Source organism: Peromyscus maniculatus, chromosome 14 (assembly GCF_049852395.1).
Source record: "Peromyscus maniculatus bairdii isolate BWxNUB_F1_BW_parent chromosome 14, HU_Pman_BW_mat_3.1, whole genome shotgun sequence".
NCBI lineage: Eukaryota > Metazoa > Chordata > Mammalia > Rodentia > Cricetidae > Peromyscus > Peromyscus maniculatus.
Window position 1 is genome coordinate 71,144,017 of NC_134865.1, and position 24,410 is coordinate 71,168,426.

At 41.9% G+C, this 24,410-nt stretch overlaps 1 protein-coding gene across 4 annotated transcripts in view; it reads right to left on the minus strand.

Annotated features, from left to right (window-relative positions):
* The window catches only part of Efcab11 (EF-hand calcium binding domain 11), a 163,590-nt gene that overhangs the window by 114,315 nt on the left and 24,865 nt on the right, over positions 1-24,410 (minus strand). For all 4 annotated transcript variants that reach the window (XM_076551216.1, XM_076551217.1, XM_006986862.4 and 1 more), the window contains 2 exons: positions 17,856-17,957; positions 16,912-17,002 (listed from right to left, as the gene is read on the minus strand). In XM_076551216.1, the coding sequence (XP_076407331.1) occupies positions 16,912-17,002; positions 17,856-17,957 (193 nt within the window). The remainder of the gene's footprint in view (positions 1-16,911; positions 17,003-17,855; positions 17,958-24,410) is intronic.

The following is a 24,410-nucleotide window of genomic DNA, read 5'->3' on the forward strand; positions in this document are numbered from 1 at the left end:
AATAAGATGGTGTATATGATCCAACTCCAAGGTGCTGTAATGGCCAAATCTCAAAGAACTGAATCTATCACAACAAAGATATTAGCTGTGCTATTCCTAAAAAGAGTGTGCCTGACTCGTGTGTTTTTAACGTCTCTATTGGCAAAAGCACCAGACTGGTGGTGTTTCACGATTATTATTCGACAGCAGGCTTCTGATTTGCTTCAACTTTCCAAACTAGAATGCAGAAAATTTACTACAACTATCTGTTCAATGAAATGACAAATATCCTATGACCTACTTTTATAAACTTATAATAAATGTTTCAGTCTAGGCAACGGGACTACCTATTGATCTCCACCTGGTGGAAACATCTTGCAGCTTCTTTAAGTTTTTCTGTGGTGACTGAAGTTTGAACCCAAGACTTCATGCATGCCAGCCAAGCACCCTGCCACTGAGCTACAATCCCAGCCCTGCACCCTGCTTCTTCAGGCCCACAGACTCAGATGTGTGCAGATTCTCCTGGAGTTCATCTGTGTAAGCCCAAGGCCCAGAAATGTGCGATAAAATCCTGTGGAACAAAGAACTGGGCAGATGAACCAACTCTTAGTGCCCCTTGGGCTATAGTAAATGGGCACTTCTTCCTCCAGCCTTAAACAGCTTCACATAGGCATACAAACATCCCCGTGGTGGACAGATAACTGTCTGGAACCAAGATTAAAAAAAACCATGTTAGTGTCTTTTGGGGTAAATTTCTCTAACAGTTTTATGGAACTTTTTGACATTAAAAAAAAAAAATCACTTCTCAGGTGTGGAGCATGAGGCGTCCCTGGACATGAGGAAGGCCTCCTGTTCTTTGCTAAGTCCTCAGGGTTTGCAAGTGGTACCAACGGAACCGAGTCTCTGCATCCAGTCACGGAGGCATTAATGTGGACAACAGCAAAGGTGTAGCAGCCCTCACGCTCCTGATCTCAGGGAATGTTTATTTATGCCGCCTCTGGGGAAGGCCTGCCATAAAGCAGTTGAGGAAGTGCCGGGCGGTAAGGAACTGTGCAGGAAATTCCAAGCGGGGTCAGCCTAGGCAACACACTATTGCTCTATCTGGACCCTTATCAGAGCTTTAAGCAAGGGCTTAAAGGACTAAACAGATAAACCTCACCCTCAAAAAGAGCAAGGTGTCTGCTGTCACCAGAATACATCCACAGAAGAAAAAAAAAAAAAACAACCTAGTAGTAACAGCACAAGTCAGCATTTGTAAATCTAAATTTGGCACAGAAACATGACCAGGAACACCACTCCACTTCTCCAGCATCCATTACTGGCCACACCCCTCTCCTCCAGATGAGCGGGCTCAAAAGGCAGGATGGAGTTAGATGTTACACAACCCTGTAATTTCCCATACGTGGGCATTAACACAGGCCAATTATATCTACGCAGAAACTTACTACAAATGTACTCTGCTGGCCATCCGAGAAATTTGATCCATTCCTTAACCCTAGGGAATACATAATTTGGGCATACACATTTTATGCTAAATTTTCAAAGCCTAATAAAGTAACATTTATTAAGAAAAGCTCCAGGTTTAACTGCTTCTCTCTCTCTCTCTCTCTCTCTCTCTCTCTCTCTCTCTCTCTCTCTCTCTCTTCTCTCTCTCTGTTTTAAATCAAGAGTACTTAGCACCACCAACTGGACAAAGAGATCTACTACATCTACTAAATGTGTTGAACACTCAATTTGTTTTGCTCCTTGAGAATAGATCAGACATTTATTTCACATTTAATTTATGATAAAGTAATCTATTTCACTCATCAAATAACATTAAAAATGCCTCTTTTTGTCAGCCAAATTAGTGATTACTCACACTGGCTTTTTCACATAAGGAGGCATATTTTGGTTAGCTGAAGTCATTAGAGAAAACCAAATTTACCTAATAGAGCTAATTTGATTTACTCTATAAACTCAGACTCAAAAGCAAGGACCGAGGGCTGCAATAAAAATTAGAGACTAAAAAATGGAAAATCTGATGGAACTACATACCACGATAGTCTACAGTTTTACAGCAGACATCAGTTTAGTTGGAAGTAAAAATGACTGAGGATGGAATTCACATTTAAATATTTTTTGAACTTGTCCACGATTCTTGATTTAACATGTGATTATATGCTGTCATTGATCTTACCTTCCTGGTTAAGGAAACATGTCTGGCAATGGGTGCCAAACATAGAGAGTCCAGGTGAGCCTTTAGGGCAAAGATACAATCTCTACATTACAAATCAACCTAAGAAACAACCATCCCCAAAGAAGTAAATCCAACTTATCCCCCAAACGAACAGATTTGTGGACACTTGCCTCCTAAACAAAGCACATCTAGTCATTTGTGGTCATGACAAATTTGTATCCTGAAGAATGAGTAACAACAGCAATATGAAAAATCTAGTCACTGAAGACTTCTCTACTAGACAATGGACAGACAGACAAACAGAGGTTGCAAACGTGTAGTTGGCCTCTATGTAAAACTGTGAGATTGAAAGCCCATAAGAAGACAAGTGGGAGCTGGGTAAGAGCACCTGTTTGTGCAAACATGGGGTCCAAATCTGAATACCTGACACCCAGGTAAAAAAGCTGGGTGTGGCTGCATGTGCCTATGACCCCAGCATTTGGGGGTAGAAAAAAAGTGGATCCTGGGAGATTGTCAGACAGCCAGACTAGCCAAAAAGGAGAACTTCTGGTTCATAGAGCCAGCCTTCCTAAAGAGAATAAAATGGAGAGGAATAAAGACGCTTGATGTCCCCCTCTGCACACACACACACACATCCATTCACCACCCCCCACACATCCGCATTCACACACTCCCCACACACACTCATGCACCACATGCACTCACACTCATGCACCCTACATTCATCACACACACTCATATTCTTACATCCCACACACGACACATACACACTCACATTCATGCATCCCACACACATCACACATACACACACTCACATTCATGCATCCCATACATCACAGACACTCACATTCTTGTAACACACACACACACACACACACACACACACACACACACACACACACACACACTCAATGGAAATGAATGAATAAGACAATTGGTAATAAGAAAATACAAAATCAAAGGCCAATAGCTGCTCTCTCCAACTTAACAAGTGAGTTTGACACGCAAACCCTGAACAAGCAAACTTCCTCTCTTTCTAGTTTTATTTTTCTTTTTGTTCACGTCATTTATTCACCCTGTTATATATTCACTAAATGCTCTCTCCAGTGAGGACAGATATATCCCTCGAGGAGGCAGCGTGAGTGAGCTGCTTCCTCTGCCCTTCCTTTTCTTCAGTGAGTGCTGGTGTGTCCTCTCCAAGGCTTCTATGTGAAGGCAGGAGTCGGTTATACGCATCTTAAAGAAGAGAGTTAAGAAAAGTATTGTGCCAACTCCCTCTTCTGCCCACCCATCCAGTCATACATGTGCTGCACAGACATATGCAGGCAATGCACCCACATACATAAAATTAAAAACATAATAATTACAATTTAAAAAATCTTTTTTAAAAAGGAAAAGCATTTTGTAAGTTTTGTTTTCATCTCTATATATCCTGTAGTGTGACCCTGAAATAATACTTAAGTTTGTATAGATAGACTTTTTTTTCTGAGGTACAATCACAAAAACTGTATGTTTATGGTATACACTATGCTGCATTGATGTATTCCTTGTAACAATTTCCACACTTAAGCTAGTTAATATCCTCATCGTCTGATACAGCTGCTTGGTGTTTGTATGTGCTTTATGAGTACTTAAGAACTATGAAAAAAGACAGTACTTCTAATTACAGTTACCATGTGGCACATTAGATCACTAGGATGTATCCACTGTATTAACTACAAGTTGTCCTTTTAATCAATAGCCCCCTCCCCATTACCTGGACTCTGGCAGCCATGGTGTGTTCTACCATTTCTGTCAATCTGACGATTTTGAGACCTCACAGGTGAGTAGTACTATGTAATATCTGTCCTTCTTTGCCTGGTGTATTTCCTTTAGTATAATGTTCTGAAAACTGCGGCACATGGCAGACTTCCTTTTCTCTTAAGGAATAGCATTCCACTTTACATGTGTGTGTATGTGCCTATATGGCATAAAGATATGTATCTATAGTTACACACATAATCATTTTTATCCATCTATGCACTGATGGGTACATAGGCTGTCTCATATCTTGGCTATTGTGAGTAAGACTGTCTGAACATGGGACTGCAGATTTTTTAATTTTTTAAAATTTTAATTGAAATATATCACTTTCCCTTTTCTCCCTCCAACTCTTCCCATGCTCTCCTTCAAATTGATGTACTCTTTTTCTTTGATTATAATTGTTACATATGTGTGTGTGTGTGTGTGTGTGTGTGTGTGTGTGTGTGCGTATACACATGATACCCCACACACACAATCAATGGAAATAAATGAATAAGACAATTGGTAATAGGAAAATATAATACACACACACACACACACACACACACACACACACACACACACAAGTAAATATATAAATACAACTGCTGAGTCCATTTAGTCTTGCTTGTGTGTGTATGATTCAGGTCTGACCATTTTGTATTACATAACCAATTCTGGTGCTCATTCCTTGGAGAGAGTAATTAGTAGCAGTCATTAGTTGCCTATAGCTCTTTGTCTAGGGGTGGACCCCATGAGATTTCCCCTTCTGTATTAGCATGTCTATTGGTGTTGATATTTTAACTGTGAATTATCTATTCCTCCATTATTTTCAGACTGGTATTACTAAATCAAGAAATACATTTTTGAGATATAACAAAAGTACTTGACCATTAATGGAAGAGCAATATGCTATATAAAATAAAATTTCTGCTTTATTTATCAGTTTCCCATGACTTTTATTTCCTTTGACCAATAGATAAAGTAACTGAGAACTAACTAGAGTTTGTCTTGAACTAGCAAGAAAGGAGTCTAGCAAATGGGCTGATATTACAGTTGACATGGAGGACTTTCAGAAGGACTCGGGAGTTGATATACAGATGGCGTAGGATGAAAGGGAGCCATGGTCACTGCCCATGGCTTTACACAGTGTTAAGAAATCTGGAGAAGAGGGAAAATCAAAAACAGGGTCCTTAGGCTGAAAGCCATGGGAAGCTGACAGTAAACCCCCAAAAGGACAGAGACAACTGGGAAGAAAGGGAAGAGGAAAAGCAGCTTTCTAGGCTGGGGGAACTGGGTGGGTGTGCAGCAGGGAGAGAAGTTATAACAGGGGAGGCAATGGTTGCTGGAGAATGACGTCTCCTATCAGAATGGGGGGATGAGACAAGCACAGAGGAGAACTAGTGAAAACCGAAGAGAAGAAAGAAGGAGAGACGAGAGATTGTAACTGTCCTTCCTTAAAAAACAACAAAGGACCACAGAAAAGACTGGAGGGGAAGAAGGGTGGCCACGGAACCTAGGCAGAGTCTGAGACGCTCTCCACAGGCAGAAGCCAGGACTACATCATTATGGCATGGTAGGAAGAACTGTAACCATCAGAGAAGAAGCTATTAGAGAGGGCTGACTTGGGATAGAGGGTTACACCAAGAATACTGTGTCTTGGAGGAAGAATGTGGCCACAGGAACAGAAGGGGTCAACAATTTGCCAATGCTGTAGCAAGGAATTGAAGACAGTTGAGTTCAAGTGCTTCTGGACAGTCGTGGGATATGGCATTGACCTGAAGTACCACACATCAGACTGTGGTTGGGAAAAGAACGTGTTCTCCAACTACCCGGACTCGGAGGAGTTAACTAAGGGCAGAAGAAGGCTTTGGCTAATCCAAACTTAACTTTGGTGAAATAAAGATTATAGTCTGTACATGAATGTGAATGTGACCCCTGCATGGGTCACACAGGGGTCAATGCAGACTGGGGTGGGGGTAAGCAAAATGATCCAGGAAGATGGTTCAGCAGAGTTCATACTGGATGAGACACACACACAAATTAATTGATCATAGGATGGGTGCTGTGTTTGGGGGAGGGGCAGATGTACCAGAGAATGAAGGCAAATGGACAGTAAACTCAGTCCGCAGACTGACAAAACCCGCAGACCGACAAAAACCAAGTAGATGTACCAGAGCCACTTAACAGCTTAGGACCCACGGCAGAGACCAGAACCAACGGTGGGCCTAAGTGAAAACAAGGGGGAAAAAAGTAATAATAATCCTGGGGATTATCAGCTGCTGAGAAGAATGAGAGGTGAGTGTGGAAGACACAGCATGGGGAAATGAAGGATGAGGGAGGCAACGGGATGCATGTCTGGCCACCAGAGACCTCTTCTGAGGCTGCGCAATTCCAAGTTCCCCAAGTGAGGAGGACAGACGTGAGCGATGAGGAGATGAGACGAGAGAGACGGCAAAGGTTGTGAGAACACAGTGCAACTGTGCTGGCACCTGAGGTTGTCTCAGGGCCCAGGAGAACTCAAATCTTCAATGAGCCATCCGTCGAAGTCAAGGGAAAGAGCATGCAGGACAGGGCTCCCCACCAAGGCTACAGAGGACTTCGTTCCAGTTCTTTCTGATTTTCTCTAGCAGCTGGCTTCAAACAAGAAGGGGAAGAGGACAGAGAATGCAAGCAAGGTAGAAATTAGCAGCCACAATGTTGAACTCACTGCAACTGAATAAAAAAGTCCTCTAATGAATCCAAGGACAACCCTGCCTTCTGAAGACAGTTAGGTTAGCATACTCCCCCAGTCAAAAGTATACCTTCATTCCAGTTTTACATACTTGATTTTTTTTCTTTTTTTTTTTTTTACAATGTATTTAGCAGATCTTTTGGTATTGTGCTATAATTCCCCAGGAAAGATGTGTAACGCACGCATTCCTATGAAAGCAACCTGAACTTGAATGCTTGCAGGTTTTCGTTTGATAAAGTGCTGTTTCAGCTTCCTTTGTGTGTATTTTTGTAAACAGTGCCTTTTGTTTATGTGGCAGATAATCAAATGAAATCTCAACAATCAAAACCACACCTCACCAATTCACAGGAACAGGGAAGAGCTACATAATTATGCAACCGGTTTATCAAGAACACTTTTTGGGCAATGTGCCTGCCTTGCTCACGTTGTGGGGCTACAAAGGCATAGCCCTGCCTGCAGAATGTTGATACTGCAAAAGGAAAGTGATTGAGAGCATAAGCTGCAGAGTCAGCCTGCCTGAGTCTGAACCTTGGTTCCACTACTAACCAGCAGGTGGTCTGGAGCAAATCCTTTGACCTCTCCAAGACACTTCCTCATTTGTTAAGCAGGCATAGACAGCATAGCCCATGAGCTTCCACACAGTGCCTGGCACAGAGCAGACCCTCAGGTAACAGCAGTTACAGTTACTGATTATGCGAACAGGGCATAAAGGATGGGGTTGGGGATTTAGCTCAGTGGTAGAGCGCTTGCCTAGCAAGCACAAGGCCCTGGGTTCAGTTCTCAGCTCCGACAAAAAAAGAGAGAGAGAGAGAGAAAATGAAGGATGTTTTGTGGGCTGGAGCAGCAAGGGAGACCATTTAGGTAAGTAGATAGGAAGATGGGAGGGGAAAAGAGCAGTGAACCCGGCATGCGCAAAAATGTGGGAAGACAGAAAAGATAGGATCAACATACGGTGAGAGGACTGGAATGGTATTTAACCTGGGAAATGTAGGAGAAGGTGCCAAAAAGGCATTCCAGTTTCTGTTCGTCTGTCAGCTTTGCACGTTAAGCTAAAGAATCTAGATTTTTCTATGGCAAGCAATGAGAAGCTATTGAAGTAAGAAAGTAACATTAAAATGTAATGATAATTTACTCTCATTAGTCTAAATTTAACTAGAAAGGTAGACAGTGATTTCCAAAGTTTAATATGAATATCAATCATGAAGGGATCACATTAAAGTAAATACAAGTGATTCAGTGGGGTTGAGATTAGCATTGCCAATAAGCCCCTGCGCTGATACCTGTCTCCAGAGCTCACTGCAAAATAAGGGTCTATTTATTCAATGGAGTTTAATGGAAAAGAATGGCTGTGTAAGAGGAAGGTAGACAAGATGTCAGAACTTCAGGGAGCAAACTCATAGGTGTCTATGTCATTGATAAAAACCTAGTCCTGGAAACCTTCAATCTGGTTTTAGGATAGCAATTTCGATATATTTTTTAAATTCTGAACCTATTTTTCCATAACATTAAAACACAATTTTGAGGCAGAGGGAGAAGAATGGCTTTGAGTTCAAGGCCAGCTTAGCCTACAAAGCATGTGACAGGCCAATTCGGGCTGCAGAATAAAACTCTATCTTGAAAAAAAAAAAAAAAGAAGTAAAATAGTGTAATTTTAAATATCTCATAAAATATAAAGTTCTTTTCTCAAATGCACACTTTTTTATTTCACAAATACAACACACAATATGATTAAAATCCTCCCCCACACCAAAGTTCACTATCTACCACAAAGGGAAAAAACAAGAAATTGATTCCTTTGGCTATAAAGGAAAGAGGCATGAATACATTCATGATGTGTGGCTATTAATAATACCAAGGTTGACTGAACGGGTTAGCAACATTTGGTCACAGAAAGAAACCATGTAGTAGTCGCTTATATGACAGTTGAATTAATGACAGTTATATGACATATATAAGTCATCTCTTATATGACAGATGTGCTATTCAGCCACATATGTAGATGATGAGCTTGGAGACAGTGGCCCAAACACTTGCTACAGTGACATCTCAAAACTAAACCTAGGATTGGACGGCTGTCAAGCCCAGTAATTTCCTCTTGAGAACGGTCTTTGTTACACTGACAGACCACATCTGTATTCATACTGTGGAGGCTTCTCAATATCTGTGGTACACAGAGAAAATAAAAGTCTGCCACGCCACTCTCCATGATAAATAACTCCACCGTGCATTTCTGAGTCAGAAGAAGCCTGGCAGCGGCCCCCTTACTGTGGAAACAAAGAGAGTCCAACTAAAAAGGTTCAGTGATATGTGGGACGGCAGGTCAGTGGTAGAGCTGGGACTAGAGCTCCTGTCTGATTCCTAACTAGGGGCTCCACTGAACCCCATGACCCTTCCACAGCACCGGCATCACACTTGCAGAGTAAAGCAAGCTAGCAAGTGACAAGGATGTGCAATGAAGCCCCCATGCTCTGCATAAGCCATGCATTTCTTACATAGCCAATTGTAGTAAAGAACTGAGCAGTGAGCTGTGTGGAGTGTGGTCATAAATATTCTCCCATGCCGGCTCATGCTAAGCACATGTGCTAATGCAAGGAAGAATGTGTGTATACAAATAACTATGTAAAACCACCAAGACAAAGATGTTCACAGAGGGTTAGGAGTTTAAAGCAGGAAGTTCAGACAATTTCCTTGTTAGGGGATGGAAAACATATGGACAGAGTATTGGGTAAAAACCAGCTTTCAAGACAGGAAATACCTTACTCTCTTGGCCTTAAAAGATGGGTAGAATTTGTATCTGCATGGTTTTTAGCATGAGGAGAAAATAGAGAATCTAGGAATCCGAAATGTGAAAGTGATTACATACTCATTCCTCTCAAATCATGTACCTTTGATTATAGGAAATTAGTTAGGTAAACTCAAGAAATCAACCCCACATGACAAAGCTATCACTCTTCTCTACTCATTTCCCATCCAGTCCCTGAACTCTGTTTAAATTCCTGTGTCACCAGTTCTAAACTTCATAGTGACAGAATGACGTTCTTCCAGTAGAACGAAATGATTTCTGTCAATGTGGCCTCAAAAAAAAAAAAAAAACTGGTAATAAAAACAACTAGCATAGAACTATTTATGTAGATGGATTTTGTACTTTTCAATTATGATTGATATATAATAATCATATATATTTATGGGGAATGGCATCTCAGAAATCTACTTGTTTGGGCAGGACACATAGATAGAGCTAGTGACTTCTGCCTATGTGTGGCTATGAAGAATGAGAAAATGATTTCAAGTCCTTTACATTTTCCTATATAGAAGCATGCAAATAACTACAGATAAACAACTGCACTCACCAAAGTAGGCACTGACTATAAGAACTCTCATCTTACCCAGGTCACATGACTATTCTTGAGTCACATTCTGACATACAAAGTAAAGCCAGGCAAACAAGTCTACTAGAGATGGCTCAAGAAAATGATACGCAACAAACTGGTTGCTCACTGAAGGGCAGGTACTGTGGGATGTCTTTCTGTACACTGTGAATATGTGTTGCTCCCATTGGTTGATAAATGAAGCTGCATTGGCCTATGGCAGGGCAGCATGGAGCCAGGTGGGAAAATCCAAGAGAGACAGTGAGAGGAGAAAAGGAGAGTGGGGGCAGATGCTGAACTACCGTCCTAGGAGCAACATGTAATGGGAAGCAGGTAAAGCCACGGAACACGTGGCGATGCACAGATTAATTGTTATGGGTTGAGTTAAGTTATACAAGTTAGCTAGCAAGAAGCCTGAGCCATAGGCTATATAGTTCACAATTAATATTAAGCCTATGAGTGATTATTTTATAAGTGGCTGCAGGACTGCGGGGCCAGGTAGGACCAGAGAAACTTACAGCTACAGGCATGGTGGCAGCCAAAGAACACGGTGAGGAATAGTATTTCCAGAGATGCCCATGACCTGGAGAAACAAACGCTGTCTTAAGTCACCATTCTGTAGGCCCAGTGACTCTGAAAGACGCTTCCTCCAGTAAAACAGAGGTATCTGTTGGCTCATTTTACCCCAGCTCAGGACAATCATCCCATCTGTTACAGCTGGGACATGAGGCATATATCACATTTTTTTTTGCCAAGAGAATATGCATCACTCCCTTTTAAAATTTCATTCCTAAACTTCAACCTCCTACCAACACTCAGACATTGGTCATGTATTATTTAATAAGTCATGATGTTCTTATTTTCAAATAATTTTTAATGTCCCTCAGAAGAGAGCTAAATGGTCTATGTATGTACTTTGAACTTCCTCCAAGTAATATGAAGGGGATTCTTACATCAAAAATATCATTTATGACTTGACTGTCGCCATGCATGGCTGGAGGACACTTTGGTGGCTGTGTTTCCACCCTACGCTGGTCTGTAGCAATCCGGATGTGCACTCGGGATCCTTGTCAAGACATTGGCCTTTTGAACACACACTTTTCATTTAATGGCTGGGAAGAGGAGGAGGAGGCTTGCCAGAGCTCTTTACCAGTTGGCAGGTGGTGGGAAGATACAAATACCAACACTTACAATAGGGTGGAGAAGAGTCTAGATGGGGTGAAGTAAACATAGACACACAAGAGAAAATGTTCACTCCCTGATGACAGCTGAGACTAGAAAGTAAACTAAACCTCCCCTCCCCCCAATAAAGCAGAGAGAGGCGGTCCAGAGGTTAATTCATGAAAATCACATGCAGGAGGAGAAGGAGGAAAAGAAGGCTGCATGCGGCCATCAGGCTCTAGTCCTAACTTTAAAGTGCTTCCTCCCAGTTGGTGAGAAATAAACCATGAAGAAAACTAGAAATGAGAATTTTTACTGGCACTGGGTGTTTCAAATTAGGGCCAAATAGACCAACAATCATTTACTAACCGCAATGCATAAGGCAATATGCCAGTGACCAAAAACGATGGGAGATAAATCCATAAACTCAAAGAGCTTGAAGTACTTTATGGAGATAATCAGAAACACTGCATGTTTGTTTAGCACATAATTGATGAATGTATAACCATAAATCCTATCCAAGTTTGAAGAAAGGAGACACGACCGTTCAACGCAGGAATGGACAGGGTCTACTGGGCAGTGCTAGAGAAGACAGTTCAAATCTGGGCCGGTCGGGAGCAGGGCAAGTCCGCACCAGGCAAGGGAAACAGAATGAACATCATACAATCAACAGCATAAACATCATGCCAGGGAGACAGGAATTCAAGACAAGTGAAAGACAAGCCTGGAAAGGAACCAGATGTTGGGAAGGGGGCCAGATGTTGGAGGGCTAGGTTAAAGAGTTTTAACTGTACTCAGTAGACTCACTAAAAAAATTTTGAACATAAAAAAGATAGTACTGTAAAGTTTCCAGTAGGTTCGATTAGTGTTAAAGAGGAAACATGATGCTTGTTTTGATCACTAAGTGTCTGGAGCAGCCTGTGAGGCGACATAAACTCCACAGTAACATACAATGCTAGTCAACTTGTAACATCTCTTGCACTTATGTTACTTTTTACTCTGTGTGTGTGTGTGTGTGTGTGTGTGTGTGTGTGTGTGTGTGTGAGAGAGAGAGAGAGAGAGAGAGAGAGAGAGAGAGAGAGAGAGAGAGAGATATCAAGAAAAGAATTAACTAAGAACTTCTGAATACAGCATTATCTAGGATACAGCCTCAGTGACTTTAATACATGAACACACAAATCATGACTACTACCTCTAAGACAAAAGAAAAGTTGCCACGTTTCAAATATTGAAAGCAGTCGCTCCACCCCGACATGCACATTTCTGTTTGTTTGGAAACATAGTTTCATGTCATCCAGGCTTGGTGAGAACTCATTATCTGACTGAGGCAAGCATTGAACTCTTGAACCTCCTGTGTTGGTTTCCAAAATGCTAAGATTATAGGTGAGCGTCGCCATATCCTGCCTAACAATAAAATCTCTAAAATTACTGTTTCCCCAATAAAGCAATCCCCTCTCTACAACAAGACTGAAAATACACATGAACGGCATAGAGGAGATATTGTAAAATAACAGGACAGCAGAGTAACAAAAAAGGCAGGAAGTATCATCAGATACAGCTCAACAAAGAAATAGAAGAGGAAAACAAAACCAAATCACAAAGTAAAAAGCCACAGTGGCCAGGTCACACATGAAAATAGACATTACAGGAAACGTTCTAAGATGACTCGGCTGTTAAGAGTACACACTGTTCTTGCACAGGACCTGAATTCAACACTGCACCAATGTCAGGTAGTCCACAACTGCCTGTAACTCCAGCTCCAGGGAATCTAATGCCTTCTTCTGGCCTCTGTAGAAAAATGCACTCACATACACAAACCCTCACGGACAGACATGCCTACAAATGATTAAAAATTAAAATAAAAAACTTTAAAAGGGACTTCCAACATAAGAATAAACCAGTGACCGGGTGGCGGTGGTGCATGCCTTTAATCCCAGTACCCAAGAGGCAGAGCCAGGCGGATCTCTGTGAGTTCCAGGCCAGCCTGGTCTACAGAGTGATATCTAGGACAGGCACCAAAACTACATAGAAGAGAAACCCTGTCTTGAAAAAACAAAAAAACAAGCAAACAGAAAAAGAATAAAAAGAATAAACCAGCATTTCAAAGAAAAAGAGGTTGACTATAAAATTTTAGTATTGACCCACTATATAATTTTATTCAGGTACAATGTTCCAGGTAAGTATTTCTGAATATAAAAGGCAATAGGAAATGTGGTTCATGCAATCCTTAGAAGCAAAAGCTATGGAACATGATTCAGAGGTGAGCTTTGAATCCATCTGATTGTAGGACTAAAATCAGATGGATTTGAGTAAGACAGTAAAGAAAGAGGAATAGCTACAGAACAGTCAGAATATGACTTTTAGAAATAAATACATCTGTTGAAAATCATATTGCTTTTACTTGTGCTACAACAACCACTAGACATCAACAAAATGGCCAACTATTCACCAACGTTATAAAAATACTGTTTTATTTTGCAGCACTCTGAAGTAATTATGGACATGCTGGTGCTCTTATCAAGCTAAAGTAAAGGAAGTCTTTGATGCATCACGTCCACACAGGTGTTGCTGCTGTTATTTGCTTATTTGGTTTTACAGTTGTAGTCTGATTTGGTTTGCAGAATGAGAGCATAACAAGGGTGGTCACTTCTAAAACTGACTACTCTTGATCTCTAGAGATTTCTCCAGGAAGAACCTGACGGCCATTAGATCGAAAAATTAATCTCCCCCCCACCCCCCAAGTCATCAAACCACAAGGAACTCTGGTCCTGTTTAAATTCCTCCACCTTCTCTGGCCTCTCAGAGAGGGAGCCTGGCCTTGGAACCAAAACAGCACTGTACATCGTGAAGAGCTCCAGCAGCTCATTTTTGTTTTCCTGTGCCTGAAAACCACGTGCACCACTGGCATGGGTATGCTTTTGCTTACTGGGTGTCAGACACCTTTACCTCTTTGGTCTCTTTCAATCTACACAAACAGGAAATACTTTTCTTTCCCCTTTGAGTCCAGTAATTGCTTATATTTATATTCTTTTGTGTCTAGTTCATAGATCATGGTGTTGATAGAATAAACTAATTTTTAGAAGATCTCATTGTGTGTGTGTGTGTGTGTGTGTGTGTGTGTGTGTGTGTACATGTGTTGAGGTTCTCTTGGAAGCCAGGGCAGTGTCAGATCCTCCAGAACTGAAGTCACAGGTGGCTGTGACTCACCCAATGTGTGTGCTGTCTTGGCAAGAACAGCAAATGACCTTAGCTGCTGAGCCATTCCCCCAGCCCAATATAATGGACTTAAACAAGGCACACTCAACCAACTAAAATGCTTTGGCTATATATTATGGTGATCTCTAAACTGTTTTGAGCGTACAACATTAGTAAACAGCACACAACTTAATAGCACAAAATCCACAATAGAAATACATGTATTTACAGCCTATATGCACACATGCTACTATATTAACAATTATGTAATTATGAAAATATAATAGAAAATAGCTAAGTAATTTAACATGTGGATTTTATTAGTAGTGGCAAATAACTGTTATCACTAGAAATTATTCATAACATTTAATAACAATGCAATTTAATTTACTTTATTATTTTGGAACATCTTGACTTAATCCTTTCTGACTGAGCAATTTAAAGTTTAATTTGAGACTTGGCTTTAGGAGCTGTCATAGACACCTCATTAAATTATACAGCTCTAAATGAGACCAGGTGAGCATGGCCTTGATGCCTTCAGCTTTTAGTTCCACCCACTGATGATGAAAAGGTTTAACCAGTTTGAATTTGTTCAATTAATATTGTTTTGCTACTGTTGACTGAAACCCGGAAATATTTATCTTTCTTGATATCACAGGTAGATTTTGAAAACGTATTAAGGTTTTGGGACTTGTTTTACAAAAATAAATTTTAATTTATTCTCTGACAATTTTATTCATGTACCTTGTAAGGTATTTTGATTGTAGTCATTCCCCATCTCCCTCTGTTTCCCCTCCCCATGCCCTCTGGAATCCTTCTGCCTCCCAGCACACCCCCTTCTTACTCTCATGACGTTTTTTTAATGACTTACTGAGTCTAAGAATGTACACGTGCATGGATGTGGGGTTAATTACCAGTGGCTACACTCCTTCAGATAGATGTCTGGCCAGCGTGGACAACCTAGTGAGGTCCTGCCTACAAGAAAACCTACAGAGTGAGCTGGGTACGTTATCACTCAGTGATAGGGTACCTGTGTAGCATGCAAGAGGTCCTGGGTTTGAGGCCCAGTACCAGGAAAAAAAATATGTTTTTCTTCAAAATTCTCTACAAGGTAGCATCTACTATAACCATGTATCAAACACTTAAAGGTCAGCAAATTTGGGCAACTCCTTTATATATATTTCTCTCTATACATGGAAATAAATGCCAATTTTTAATTCCTCTCAAAATCTACCACTGAAAGGTAGAAATACATTGATATTCACTGTTCATCTCAACATAAACAGATGCTAATATACATTTAAGAACCTGCTTTTACAAAATCACCTACATTCTCCGCATTCACTTTGTATGCATCAGGATACATGTTCTCCTTCAATAGCCTGCTCAATGGCTTGCTTGTGAGCGAGGCAGCAAATGAATTTCATATATGTCACTGTTAATGATAATGCGCACAATCCTTATTCAAATAACCTGCTTGATAATTTCTATTGAGCAGGGCTGGCTTCCGGCCAGATTCCATTCAATTACTTTTCTCCCAAAAGGGAAAATCTGCCAGATGTCCCCCAATATCCATTCCCTCTCTTTCTTCTTCAGTATCAGAACCTCTACTAAGCAGGCACAGGATTGTCCAAAGCCTCTCTCTCCCCTGCAGACACAAGCAGCCTTGAACCTAAGTGTTGGTCACTGGGGCTTAAGGGGTTGATAGAGAACCTCGAAAGAAGATTCAGGGCTTCTGTCCTTTCCTCTCAACTGCTCGTAATTCAGATCATATAGCTGCAATTTCAACAGCCATCCCAGCGAACGAAAAAGCCAGGGGTTAAAGCCACCAGAGAAACAACATGGGGAACCCAGCTCCCTCATAACTATGACGTTATCATTCAGGCCTGTGTTTGCCTATGTTTATTGGAGAGAAATACATAAATACCTCTTGTGATCTTTCAGTATTTGGGGTTTTCTGGATGTTGCTAGTAATGAAAGTCTATTTAATGTACTGGTGACAGTGGATGATGGGCTCGAGCTAGGGATCAGAGAAGAGGCAGCGGGGCCACTCTCTCAGGTCTGCACATGCTGATGCTAGTGCCACTGACATGACAGTCTGCAGGTTCCTGACACGGACTGCTTTCAGGCTACTTGCTCGTTTTGAAGAGAGGCACTTAAGGTGTAAACCATAAGTGAACCAATAGCGGCCGCTTAGGAAGCGGGTGAATGAGGGGCCGCCATGGTGCCTCCAGCTCTTCTCTCCACTGTGTCAAATATCAATAAAGCTTTATTGTGACACATAAACTCACAAGGTTCTCCTTTTCTCTCCTTATAAGTCCCTGTCAAAGAGGTAGCTAGACTCACAACTAACGACGGATTTCTCTCCTGGACCATAAAACTAGGTTTTAAGAGGTAAATGTCCAAAAGTGAAAAGTCAGCATAAATGGGGGCTCCCTGTTAAACTAAAAATTCTTGAGAGCAAACGGTAAATACAAGGGTAGGCGGTGGATGCAGCGATCTTAGCGTGGTACCTGAACACCTCCAGCACTGTCCTCGCGGGTAGCTTGGGAGCCACTCGACTGAATGCCCTGTTGAAATCTTCTAGAGTTAAAAATCCACGATCTATACAAAAACAAAATATTAAACATTCACTTAATCCTATAATAGGAATTCATTCATAACAGTTATGGGAAGTTAAATTTTAATATATTATTAAAATTAGAAGAAGCAGCAGCAGTAATTTACAGCTGATCTTACACAGGTCATTACACACCCAGTGAACACGTCTCCCTGGAGGAATTTCAGAACGTGGTGGTGATACCCTGTCCTAGATAAGCTGGAAGGCCACCGCCAGCCTTGCACTTTCTGGGTCTCTAAGTCCTAGGAAAAGGATTGCAGAGGCCAGACTGGAATGATGCACTAGGTTTCAAGTCTTTGTGATCTGCCAAAACCTTCCAGTCTTCCAAGTTCACTGTGTTCAGCTTGGCATTAGACCTATGACAGATGACTATTTAGGGGAAAATACAACCATAGCCAGCGTATGAATCTTGGAAGCCACACCTAGTGTGGAAAATGACTTTTCCAGTCAGGTATGCATGAAAGCGAGAGTCGCAGAAGTGTCTTCCACATGTCCATGGGTGGCTTGTGGCCTATATCCCCATATGGCCAGTCTTCTGGCTATCACTACTACAACATAGGTATATAAATAGAAACATAGGTGTATATTTCTATATATACAACATAGGTATATATAGAAAAGCACACAAATCCAATTACATGACGGTAACTATTTCATCCAGGGTGTATGCCAGGAACTAAGCATCCCGAAGTAGGAAAGGATCCCCACCAACACCTGTGGCCACAGCCAATGAGTGTGGTAGTGATCTTCCAAGAATAACTGCGCCACTGGGGATCTATTCCCACTCCCAATTCCTCAGCAGCAATTCTTACATGCAAACACTTTAAAGACACTTACAGTGCATGTCGAAAGCTGTGAAGATGTGCCTTATCTCACTGCGATAGAGCTGTGCCTCCTTCTTTCTCTTTACGACATTTAAAAACCCCTCAAGTGATATACCTACAAGATGTGGGGGGGAGAAAAACAATTTGCCAGAGATGACTGCATTCCTCTTCAAGAAGAAATAAGCCAGACATGAACAGTGATAAATATCACAAATAATCTGAGTTTTATCTTTCACAAAGGGTATTTACTTATAAACACAGTCCGAAAGACATTGTGTTACACCACACGCTAAGCAAGTCCAACCTCAGCAATCAACAGCGAACACCAGAGATACACAGGCTGATTGAGCTTCTCAAGGATCCGTGACCTTGAAAAAGTGGAACACTCTCCTTCTGATGGATGGATTCAAAAGGCAGGCATGGAACCGCTTATTAAAGAACGTTGCCTAATTTTCCCTCCACTAAGCTGCTTTAGTACTTTTCTTTCCTAGCCAGATGTCATTTCAGCAGGTTGTGTTTCCCCCGACTGGGAGATGGGGTCAGAGAAGTAGTTTCTCAAAAGTCAACACCAATTGTATGCCACAGATAAAGGTGGAAAGAATATTACATAAACAATAGGGCTGGCACCATCCCCAGCCCTGGATACACCCCACAACGTGTTCACGGCCTCAGGCTCAGCTTCCTGCGACTCTCATAATAAAAGAGCCCAGCGTGATGATATGAGGTTGGGTACTGTGCTTACAATGTCTATTAAAATGAATTCTAATGTGATCTTTGTAGCAGGTTTAAGGAGCAGAGCCAAGAATTTAGACATTTTAGTGAACTGAGCCTGAAATATGTAGAAAGAGCAGTTCATTTGCATAATGTAGGATTTCCATTAAAAAGTTATCACTTTGTTTTAAAAATAGCCCCAAACTATGTAAGTATGTGTAACTCTTATCGTTTGGGCGACATAACTAATAATATTGAGCCATATGCCTTTTCCAAAATAGCTTTAAGAGTTTACAATGCTAAAGCAATTTTCTTGGGGCTGGAGAGACAGCTAAGTGGTTAAGAGCACTGACTGCTCTTCCAGAGGACCTGGGTTCAAATTCCCAGCACCCACATGGCAGCTCACAATTGTCTATAACTCCAGCTCCAGGGGACCTGTAGTGGGTAGCTGTTCCACCTATGACCTTGAAGTACCTGCCCATGGGAAGTGGCTGCTGAGGACCCTCGAGACCTAGGATGTACATACGAAGCTCTCTCTTTGCTCCCTCATGGTTTTGATGCTGGGGCAGACCAGGCAGATTGCAGGCAGAAGAATAGTGTGGGACTGTGCCTCACCCTTCCAGGATCCTATAAAAAATTCCTCTATTTTGTCTTGTGAGTTTTCTTTCCCAAATAAATTCCTTTGCCCTTAAAGCAGACTCTGTGGCATTCTCACATTATCTGGTGCCCAACGTGGGGCACAAACCCTCGCCCCTGGGATTAAGAGTCTCATGTTCTACCGACTGAGCTAGCCAGTCGATACCAGCATCCGAAATCATGAGGGAGCAAAGAAAGAGAGCCACAGATGTGCATCCCAGATCTTAAGGGTCTCCAGTGGCCATGCCCCGGCGGGTACTTCAAGGTCATAGGTGGAACAGTTAGTTACCCACTACAGAGACCCAACGCCCATGGCAAAAACACCAACGCACATTAAAATAAACAAACAAACAAACAAACAAACAAATAAATTTCTTAATTTTATTTTTTTCTTATTTGAGATTAATGACTTACAAGCTTTAAAAAAAATCCATGTAGCTTTACGCTTCTAAATGATTATTTTACAATTTTTAAAGACCCACTATGCGCCAGCCACTGTAATAAATGCTGGAGGGGGAAGGTGAGGAAGAGTGTGATTCCAGTTCCAAGGGAACACAGCGTACTATGGGAGGTGGCCATTGCGCAGTTGGACTGCGAGAGCAGGCATCCCTGAAAACTGGCATGAGCGATGGCGGGGAGAAGCCTGGAAGGTTGTGTGAGAGGCACCCAGGAGTCCCTGTAGCACAGACTGGAGGAGGGGGCTCTTAGAGGGGGAGATTCTTAAGCTAAGACCTACACCATGGAGATACAGAAGGAGAAGAGGAGTGGTCCAGACAGTGGAACAGCACATGCCAAGGCCGCGGGGCAGGACACGAAAGGCTACGCAACCAGACTGGGTTCAGGGAGAGAGGAAGAAATACAACACAGAGTTGGCGAAGGGCACAGGGGCCGGGACTCTCAGCCCCTGGGGATTGCAGTAAATAACCGAGGCGGCAAGAGGAAGTCGGGAAAGGGTTTTCATTGCGAAAGGATATGCTCTGATTTAGACCTGGGAAAGGTATTTCGGGTTATTGTTTCTGTGAAAAAGGACTGGGGGTAAAAGCAACCGTATAAAAGGAGAGTGGGGTTAGGAGGCGGGAGCCCTGTGTGCACCGGCAGTGGGAGGGGCGGGGCGGCAGGCCGTGCTTTGGAACAGAAATGACACAACTCGAGGAGGAGGAGTTCGACATGGCGGGTGCAATGTCAAGTACAACACCGAGGTTCTGGATTGAGTACTCAGTGGTCTGAGGTGTCAGTTAAAGGCATGAAAAGGCCCAGGGGAAAAGCAGGACCAGGGGACAGATGAAGTGCTGTGGCTTAAATGTGTTAACTGTATGACATTTTGGAGACAGCTGAGAGGAAAAATGACTGGGAGGCAGCTGGCCTTACTCTTTAGGGAGCAGGCATTATCTCCGCGCTACAATGTCCGGCAGGTATTCAATAAATACAGCCATCCATGTCCACTGGGGTTCGTGGAGGATGGGGATTCCCCCAGAAGGTATCAAAACTGGAGGATGCAAAACTCCCTTAGACTAAATGATGTAGTGCCTGAGTATAACCCTACACAAATGACTTGTAGTAGCGAATGTAACATAATCGCTATGTATATAACTGGACTGCCTTGCTTAGACAACAATGATGAAGAAAAGGTCCACATGCATTCAGCTCAGAAGTGGTTTTTCTTTTCAAATACTTTCCATCATAGATGGCTGAAGTGCAGCAACTCTGGATACAGACGGTAGACTGTACTGCACTGAATTTGCATATGCAGTTTTTCCTCCTGTAGTTGCTAAGGACAGAGATTGATGCAGCTCCATTCCCATCTAATCACCCCGTGACCAGAGAACATATTTTAAAATGCTAGCTGAGGTTGAAATTGAAGTCTAGCCATGCATGTACCCAAAGATCATATCCATAACTTTAGTTTCATGAACTCCAAAAGCTAATAAATTAAATCATGTCTAGAGTTGTTGAGATTCCTGAATAATTTATTCATAGGTGGTGTGCATTCTGTAAGATCCATCAGATTCCTATCCCAGCCCACGGTCCAGCCCCTTCTAGCAAGCATCCTGGTGCTTCCTGCATCCACAGGCTCTTTGTGCAACCTGTACGACCCATCAGCATCCTACCCCAGCCCAAGATCCAGCCCCTCTAGCAAGCATCCTGATACTTCTGCATCCATAGGCTCTTTGCACCTAGTGCCCTGACACACGTAAATACATTGCCTGAAAGCACCTATTGCTTTACTTCTCCTAGTGAATTTTTAATCACACATCTTCCAGATACAACTGAAGCATTTCCTCCACTTTAAAGGTCTCTGATGTCTCTCAGCTGAATTCCTTTACTGTGACCAAAAGCCCAGAGGTCACAACACACTCAAGGAAAGGCTTGGGTCCCTATGGCAGTGGCCTGACTGACTGTCTAGCTGAGAGATGCTAGGGAAAAGGAATATGTGCTGTTTAAAAGTTCATCCCCGGTGTTTAGCACGAAGCCTGTGTGCAAGAGCATTCATTACATGCTTTCTGGGTAAGTAACATGTACTGACTAAATTAGAATGATCATGGAGATATCATTTCCAATTCTCAACAAAAAACAAAACATTAAGATGTGTGTTTTGAATCATCTTTAACTCCAAAAAATAACAGCAAAAAGTAAGTCATATTTATTTACATGGCCAGTAAAATGAACCATCACTTTAGGGAAAAAACAGAATTCAGAGAGAAAGAAAACATACTCCGATCACTGCAGCTCACTCAGAGAAATGAGGGGCGGAGTTTAGTCGCATGGTTCCCTGTGTGATTCATAAGAAACGGGAGCATATGAATGCTGTTGTCTTCTTAATTACATATTCAGATAACACATCCATAGTTGGAGTTATAAAGTATGCAGGTCATCATTTCACAATTGTATAGTATAAAAAGCAAATGTTCTTTAGTTTTTAATAGGAAAAAATACTTAAATTATATGTTTACTACCACTTAAAATGAAAAACAATCTAATAACTCAAATAACACTATTATGAATAATCATGTCTTTTCATACTCTTTTCCCCACAGAGTCATATTCCTCACATTTTAAACTCAGTGGTGGGTCAGAGGCACAGGGTATACTGTGTAAACACATGATCCCCAGCATGGCCTCAGGCTGTTTTCCAGGGCAGAATACATCCAAAATGCAAGCCTCTTTTCTGACAACTAGGTTTTCATTTAGCGCAGCTTTCCTGCTGCAATACTACAATTGCTTTCCAACGCTAACACTTAATAACTGACTATTCTAAAGCTTTGCAACAAGCACAGTGACGTAAGGGTTGTAGAGCTCGCTGCCTTTTCAATGGCCTAGAAACAGAACTCCTGCTACTGGCTCCACCTGCTGTCGCAATATTCAAACCAAAAATCACCACTTCAAAAAGACTCTCAATAACTCCATTTATGTCCAATTTTATACCCAATGCAATATCTGTGCCCCCCCACACCCTGAAGCAAAAGAGCATGTTCTAGAAAATTCTAAACTCAAACACGATCTTGAGTTCTCTATGTACACTGCTCCACTTAAACAGTTACCTACACACACACACACACACACACACACACACACACACACACACACCCCTCTGGAGTAACAAATCAGGACCACGATACTCCTGACACGAAGGGTTTCAGCGTCTGGATGTTTGTGTTCTCTAACAGGTCTACAGAGGCGTATATAACCTGCCAGTGTACCCAGACTCTACGGGTGTTTTATAAATTTTTTTTTTCTGTTAGCAAGATCTTTTTTAATAACAAGACAGTCCCCACATTTCCTTGTTCAGCAGTGTCACTGGAAGTGGCCTCACAAGATGCCAAACTGAGGCTCACAGCTTAGCGACTGTTAGCTTCCTGCCATACAGACAAATATAAAACAGAGAATCCAAAAGAAGCAGAGGTTTATTTTTGCCTCTGGTTTCAGAGAGTTCAGTGATCCCTGGGTCCTATTACCACAGCTGGAGTGCACGATGGGAGAAAATGTTCTTTCGATAGTATCAGATATATAAAAAGGAGTGCCCCGATATGCCCTTCAAGGGCACACCTAATTTCCTTGGACTAGGCCCTGCCCCCTAAAGGCCCCACCACCACTAAGGAACATCACAAGCTAGTGGCCCAGCTGTGAATACACAGCCTTTGAAGAGCATTATAAAGTCCAATACTTTTTACAAATCCCTCCTGATTCTTAAATCTAGGCATTTTCTACACAACTGGAAAATATGTCCTTCCATTTTATAATCTATCCTGGGCAAAATGATTCCTTTTCATGTTCTATGATGAAGATGTGTATGTATTTTTTACCTCCCGAACTACTTAATATGTGTGATGCAGATATGCCATATAGCAAGAGAACACGAAGGTGATTTTTTTTCCTACTTTTTGAAAAGCTGATTCCTAGGAGGGTAATCAGCTTTCACCACAGGGGTGAATGTATTCAAAAAATCGAATAAAACTATCAAAATTTTTTTTCTTTGAAAGTTCCATTATGTATATCTTTTTGTGGTTCCCAGTTCTAAGCTTCGGGGTCAGTGCACACCGAGAAATCCTCTTGAGAATGAGGCAGTCTGGTGCCTGGCTATCCCAGGGAGCTCAAATTAGAAGCTGTAATAAACCCAGGGAGAGTGGAGGAGAAAATAATAAAAGTGGCAGGTGACTTGGCTGTGAGGCTGGCCCTAGGTCTAGCAAAGAAGGCAAAGTTCATGCTCACTGTTCCGTATATTCATTTTCCCAAGGACTGAAATGCCTAAAACTAAGGGCCTAAAAGGATGAAGTGGCCTTTAAAAAAAAAAAAAAAAAGCATACTGTAAGCCTTTTCTAGCTCGAGGAATAAATAAAATTCAGATTACACGTTTAGGCAGTCATGATTGGGGGTGTGCTGTGTTTGTGTAAAGAGAGAGAAGATGTATGCGACACCAACACGCTGAGTTGTCAGAGCAAGGTGGATGAGTAAACTCAGAGGACTGATATTTTCTTCCAATCGCCTGCAGAAAAGTAGAATAAAGAGAACGGAACCTCTATTACTAGAAGAAATCAAGCTTTTCTGTATGACTGGGAGGGAGACAAGTTAAGAGCAGGTTACAGCAGAATAGAGATCTTATTCCTATGAACAGGGACAGGAATCATTACCTTTTCATTATGCACGTCTCCTGATCATGACGCATCAAAGGTGCTTGGTGCTAAGAGTGCCGAGTCCTGCCCCACTCAGCAATTGAAAACCTCAT